Source organism: Camelina sativa, chromosome 8, assembly GCF_000633955.1.
Source record: "Camelina sativa cultivar DH55 chromosome 8, Cs, whole genome shotgun sequence".
Lineage (NCBI taxonomy): Eukaryota > Viridiplantae > Streptophyta > Magnoliopsida > Brassicales > Brassicaceae > Camelina > Camelina sativa.
The window spans coordinates 886198-893008 of record NC_025692.1 but is presented as its reverse complement, the minus strand read 5'-3'; the positions used below and the strand labels follow the sequence as shown (position 1 = coordinate 893008).

The following is a 6811-nucleotide window of genomic DNA, read 5'->3' as shown; positions in this document are numbered from 1 at the left end:
CATTGGGGAAAGAATAGGAAAGTGGGTTTCTTTGGCGTGAAGCAAAAGTGTGGACCTAACTTTGACAAATTCTTGGAAGTGAAGAACAAGTTAGATCCTACGAAGATGTTTTCAAGTGAATGGTCTGATGAGATTCTGTTTGGTAGAGAAGGTCCCAAGTACGATGGATGTGCCCTTGAAGGGAATTGTGTGTGTTCAGAAGACAAACATTGTAGCCCTTCCAAAGGTTACTTTTGTAGACAAGGTCTTGTTTATACACAAGCTAGGGTTTGCAGATACTCTCCAGCGCAAGTTCTAGTGACGTAGCTTGAGTTTTTACGTTTAAATTATATCATCTGGTGACAAAACGATAAAGAGACAGAATAAATTATTCTTCATAAACTCATGAGTGTATCCAAAGGAATATAAATGTTTTACTTTGATCTTGGATATCCTTAATTTTTGGGATATATTATATATGCTATTTGTCCGGAAATAAATTTTGTTATCCATATTTGATTTTTTCAAAGTATTTGCAAGTGGATTTTTTCTCTTTAAAAAAAAAAAATTATCCGTGGATTTATGACACGTTTCAAACCGTTGGCGTTGTCCGAACAAAAAAATCATGTTGCTCCCGCTGCTGGATCCCTACGTTTACCCGATTGGATAGGAAGGTCGTTATAATCTTGTACATATAATGGAAAAAGTTCTCAGTATTCTCATGTTATCGATATGAAATCAATACACTTTCGAACCCGTCGATTTAGTTTTACCAATTAACGTGGTATTAAAAAGCCTAGTAACACAGCATGCAATATATGACATTATGACTGATCTAAAAGAATGGGATTCAATCATAAATGAATGAACTAAAAAATAATCGTTTAAAAGTAGCTATGTTGTAAATCCCACGTCAAAAATGAAATGACTTACACTTCTGTCACTTCATTCGAAACCAGTTTCAGAAAACAATCAAAGCTTTTGACAATATTGGTGAAAACAATAATCTCCGCCCCGTTCTTGAGATATTATCGGCCCAAGGCATTGAATGCCTCGTTTTTCATATATTTACACGTCCTAACAAAATGGACGTGCAACCTTGTTTGAGGTTAAATTGAGCTCTTTTCTATCAAGCTCAACTACCCAACTCCTCTTGGGGTAGAGGCACTTCTTCTGGAGGTCCACTTATTCAACATCTTATCCTCTTCCTCTACTGACAATGAAATATATTTAGCTCGTCTGCCCATCTCATATAATTGTCTGAGGATTTTTTTTTTATATATACTGTGTTTGTTAATCGCACTCTCTAGTCTTTAGATCCACTAAATGCGTTTTCTTAGTATATCCTACAAACCAGTAGCTATCTTTGCTTATATTTGGAATCTCACCATCTTTTCTTTTCTTTACTTGCTCCTCACCCTCGGGTTTAATTCTCCTTCAAGAACCATATGTCTCCTCTCTCCTACTACACCGAGTGGTTCTCCTCAATCTGCCAACACTTCAATCTTTGAAGTTTAAACCTAACATCCGCTCACGCTCACATCATTCCTTTCTTCTATGATAAAACTATCCTTTACTCCGGTCGCAAGTCAGCCAAATGCAAACTTATATGATCAGCAGTCTTAAAAAGGATATTAAAAACTTGAAAAGTAACAACAAACAATTCCTCTTAACTATTTAATGACAAGAAAGTTATTTTGCAGAATTTTTTTTTCAAATTGGACAATTATTTTACAGAATCTTAAAAGTTAATTTTTTAAAAAAGATAAATGAATAGTTAAGAGGGTTTCTCTTAGGTTTTCCTCTGAGTTTGGAGAATTTGGTTTGTCTGATAGTAACATTTCAACGCAACGAATAACACACCGGTTTAAATAAGACTACATAATTTATATAACGAAACAAAAAGGTATCTGTCTGGTATCCCCAAAAAAAAAAAAAAACAACGCCGCCTATTCGGGGGTAGTACAGTAATTTAAATATATACACACGCTGAGTACTGTATGCTTGAACAAAACATAAGAAACGAGTTTTGAGGAACAGGAGGAAGATTTGCAGTTTACTGTTTCCTCTCTGACTTATTATCCTTGATTTCAATAAGAATGCTCTCTCTCTCTTTGTATCCCTCTTTTTCTGTCAATCCCTCTGCCCCAGTATCTGTTTCACATTGAGTAGAAAGAAACCTATTTTGTTAGAAACGGAGACACTATAAAATATGATGATGAAGATTGATTAAGCTCTGTTCTAATTACCTAACTAAACATAAACCAGTCCTTAAGTTCTGACTAATGGAACTACGAAAGAAACACTAAGTAAGGTGATAGTATTACCACCTGTTTCCAGCACTAAAATTCAGTGAAGCTAGTTTTCTCAAATCAATGATTTCAAGTAAATTCGAATACTAAATAATTAGCAAGTTACCTGCACAAATCTCTCCCATGCCGTATATCTCTTTAAGCATTTTCTGTAGGTGGACAAACAGGCTTATTGGTCTGCTTCATTGCATCCTGCTTACACAAGCTTGGTTTCTTCTTGAAGGTTGTGCGTTTTCGGACCTTAAGATTCTGAGCTGTTAACATGTAAACATTACCAGGTTCAGGAATGGTGAAATCAGCAGGGTTTCTATTGACGCTGCACACAATGGTTCCAGAATTCTTGACCGGCCACGCAGAGGCATTATTCAAGCTCTCTGCTTTTCTCTTTTGTTTCTTTTCTTTATCCGTCATGTGAAATTTCAAAGGAAGCATCATGGAGTTCGATGCCCCTAGAAGCAGGAATTTTGCTTGGTCGTTGCTGCTCGCAAACGCCGCCTTTTCATTAGTATTATTGTAGACCGGAGCAGCAAACGTGTCTTTTCTCTTGGCTTTCTTCTCTTGATGATGAGGACTACCCCATGAAGCTTGAGCATTTTGAAAAGAAAATGAAGACGTACCAAGAGGTGGTATGATGGGGAAATTCTTTCTGGAAGAGTCTTGTGCGAATCTCTTGTTGTAAAAATCAAAAGGTAACTGCTTAGTTGAGTAGGCTGTCTTACTAGAGTCCCCTGTTTGAAGCTCTATAAACTCCTTGGACTGGTTGTTGACTGGCGGAAAATGCCTTTTAGTAAATTTAGTGTTTCCGTGTTGGTCAGCGGGAGTGGTTGACCTCAGCCGAGGATCCATAAGGCTGAGTAGATGCAATGCCGGTATAGAGCTCTCACTAGTAAAGGTATCTATTGGCCTACTACTACTACTACTACTAATCCCAGCAGCATGTTTGCAGCCAAAGGAGAGTTCTGAATTAGTCCCACATTTCTGCTTCCCATTGGTAGCAACAAAGTTGAGGTTCCATGTGTTTTCATTGTTGGCTGTTTGTGAAAGCATACCCGGCTTTGCTGACTGATCTATATTGAAAGAAACTGGCTTATGATGACTCTGTGGTGGTATCATGGAAGATGGCCATATTGGATGAGAATTAGGAACACTCTGGCACGTATCACAAGCACGTAATACCCGAAATGAGGATGGAGAAGGGTTCTGAGTAGCCACAGTTGGCGAATTCCCAAGCCACTGACAGTTGTGACCAGAAAACCGGATAGAGCTGGCTCGGTTTTCTTGTGTGGGAGGAAAGATCCCAAACGGAGAAGGCACATAAGGCTGACTTATTGGGAAAAAGTCATGAGAGTTCTGCTGCTGTTTTCCCATAGGAAAGTGTTCTTCCCTCCTTGCACTGCTACCACACGGTTTTGGTGGTCTTGATGTGTTGTTGTTGTCCTCAAGTGAGATCCCGTTATCATAGGTTTCGTTGAGATCAATCAGCAGAGCATTCTTGGATTTGTGTCCCGTTTCTTGTGATGGCTGTTTGTTGCTAATGTCTTCTTCTTTATCAGGAAGACACCTCTCGTACTGGTTTTTGGCCATGAGCTCCACTATCTCCATGGGAATATCATCGTTTTGCTCTTCAGTCGTAGTCTCCTTTCTATCGTGGCTTTGGCTTCTGGGTGCTCCATGTTGTTCTTGGACCATAACAGTCTTCCCTTTTCTGTCTGCACCAGAAGCATCCTGCCAAAGTAAATCAATCCTGTTATTATCCTGATCCAATCATTGAACGACACCAGTTTGGAATAAACAACAATAGGTGCAAGTTGGAATACAGAATGACAAAGCATGGCGATTCAAGAAACTGACTGATCACAAACTGTAATACAGAGCTTTACATAAATAGCAATAGATGCAAAGCTTGTACCTTTTGCAGCACACGGGAAACATCCGCAACTTCAGTAGAAGGGGCGTGTCTTAGCTTAAAGTTTGAGAAAGACGATCTATTTGCATTGCTGTTGTTGCTTCTGAAGTCAACAACATCTGCTCCAGTTCTCAACCATCCACCTGTGCTGGATTTAGAAGAGGAACTAAAGTCTCGAAGACAGTTTGGTTCCGCATCTCTTAACCTGACATGATCATTATCTTGCAAATGCAAAGAAGTGACCGGCTTATCACTAGGCTGAGGGATATATTTTCTGAAATACCCTTCTGATGCCAAACGGTTGTCAAATAAACTCTTCTCATTCAATAAATCTCGAGTGTGGGAAACTGTGTTTATTGGAGGACCATTTTGGTTTCCATCAATACCGGTATTAAAACTGATGAGGGTGCTTTTCCCATTATCTGTTACGGGCTTCTTTGTCTTCCTCTTGGCTAAACTGAGCTTCGTCTCTGTTCTCTGAGTACCTGGAGGACAAGGATCCGAATCTTTTCCAGTGAATAAAGAATGCACAGGAGTTGATCTCTTACTGGGATCTGCATCATGCTCCTTATTAACACCCTCTTGTGCAGTTTCACAAGGAACTGGCGGTACAAACTCGTCAACAACCTGAAATCTTCTATTTCTCTGCTTACCCTTAATTGGAGTTCTCTCAAACCCACTATCAGTTGATTCACTTTTACCTTGATCAGAGTCACAACTTTTGGAGGCATTCTCAGAGGTGGCGCCGTTTGTACTTAATATCCGGCTTACGTAATTATTTTCAGGTAACGACTTTCTTTTTCTACCTCTAACCGATTCCTTTTTGAAAGCAGACTCTTCTTTTCTGATGTTACTACTACCACCACCACTGGTTTTGGTATTACCAAGCAACTCACTGAGTAGACGAACCTTGCGAGATTTCCTACGCTGCAGCCCACTCATAGCAAGATTTATACTCTCTGATGACCCATTATCGCATTCAAACAGACCACCACGGATACCTTTATGATTCTTGGTTGCCTTGGGAGGTGTATCTTCAACCACACCAGCAATTTCAGATGATCCGAAAGTTGTCACAGCCTGATCCACAACTTGTTTGTTAGCATTTTCAATAGATTTCTTGTTGCCTACCTGCTCTGGACTCGCGAGCTTTCTACTCTTGCTCCTAACAGTAGAAGCACCCGTTGGTCGACCACGAGCTTTCTTGAGAAACGTAGTAGCTGCAGTTGTTGAGCTTTTAGAAATTAGATACTCCGCTTTATGTGCATACTTGTAAGTGTGGCTAGAGCATAGAAAACTATACCTGTCTGATCATCCTTCTGAGTTCTTTCACAGTTTACATCCAAATTCTCCTCAACAGCATTACCTGAAATAAATGATAACACAAAACGATTAATTCACGTTGCTATGAGATATGAAACTAAACACCAGCAAATGCATACCTGCAATATCAGTTTTCGTTTCTTTCTCTTGATCAATAGTTAACGAATTCAACTTGCTTTTACTTGGAATAACTGAAGAGTTTCCAATAGTTCTTGAGTTTGAATGCAGTCCACAATCTGGAAACAACTCAGATGCATTAAGTTCAAGTAGACAAGTATATATATATGTCTGTAGAAACATTGGAAATGTGATTTATAGACAATTAGGTCCAGTACCTTTTGTTCCATCAGCATCTATATCTTTGATACAGCTCATACAATGCCACCATCTAAACTTTGGCACAGATAAAGAAGGAAGAGCATAGTTTTGCTGGTGAACCAAACTAATGCTCTCTTCTGAAAACGGCCAACATTTTCTATGGTCTCTCTCACGGGTTTCAGCTACGAATGCACTACATTAATCAAGAAGAACAAAAACTCAATATTCATGTCATTTTAAACTTGTACCTTGCTACTATATATCTGCATTTGGAAGCGAACATCATATATAACTAAACACACATACAAACTGATCAACCTAACAAGGAAGGTTGATAACATACATATAAAGTTAACAAAATTATGCTCACCGTATTGAGAAATGATCACATTTCACCATATCAATCTCGTTGGCAGCACCTGCAAGATCTATGGATATCGAATTGATCTTAATGGAGGATCCCATTGATTTGCTTGAAGAAGATTATACGCCTCAGTGACGATTAACTTCCATGCACCATTATACTCTCTCCGCAACTAGAGCTACAAAAGCAACACACAAAAACATTTCTAAGCATCACGAAATATATAACACACAGTATAACTGTGGTTGATAATCACATTATTGTTGCATATCAAGACAAAAGTCTTTAACTTTCCAAATGTACGACACCCAATATAACTCTTGATTATAATCAAGCAATAAAGATAACTAATCGATAACATAATGTTCAAGCATATTCCAAGAATATCCCACATAAAATAACATTGATAAGCAACATCAAACTCAACAATGTCACGGCAAAGAAACAAAATTTAAAACCCTAAAGGTCTCTACATAAAATCAAGAACGAGATTCGTTACTAGCATCCCATTTCATTAATTACTAAAACAAAAATTAATCGTAACATGTAAACCTAAATCTAAACACGACCTAAATTTAGGGTTTTTTCAGACAACCCGGAAGAAAAAAA

General features: G+C 38.4%; 2 protein-coding genes across 2 annotated transcripts in view; one reads left to right on the top strand and one right to left on the bottom strand.

The window, feature by feature from the left end:
* LOC104705420 (L-gulonolactone oxidase 3-like) overlaps positions 1 to 306 on the top strand; it is a 9677-nt gene extending 9371 nt beyond the window's left edge. Inside the window, exon 5 of the mRNA XM_019228632.1 lies at positions 80 to 306. Coding sequence (XP_019084177.1) covers positions 80 to 306 — 227 coding nt within the window. The remainder of the gene's footprint in view (positions 1 to 79) is intronic.
* The window catches only part of LOC104705419 (protein EMBRYONIC FLOWER 1-like), a 6305-nt gene continuing 1320 nt past the window's right edge, over positions 1827 to 6811 (bottom strand). The window contains exons 2-8 of the mRNA XM_010421423.1: positions 6209 to 6380; positions 5856 to 6031; positions 5640 to 5756; positions 5501 to 5563; positions 4201 to 5417; positions 2398 to 4016; positions 1827 to 2133 (exon numbers count right to left, since the gene is read on the bottom strand). Of these exons, the coding sequence (XP_010419725.1) occupies positions 2430 to 4016; positions 4201 to 5417; positions 5501 to 5563; positions 5640 to 5756; positions 5856 to 6031; positions 6209 to 6303 (3255 nt within the window). The 5' untranslated portion in view covers positions 6304 to 6380 and the 3' untranslated portion in view covers positions 1827 to 2133; positions 2398 to 2429. The remainder of the gene's footprint in view (positions 2134 to 2397; positions 4017 to 4200; positions 5418 to 5500; positions 5564 to 5639; positions 5757 to 5855; positions 6032 to 6208; positions 6381 to 6811) is intronic.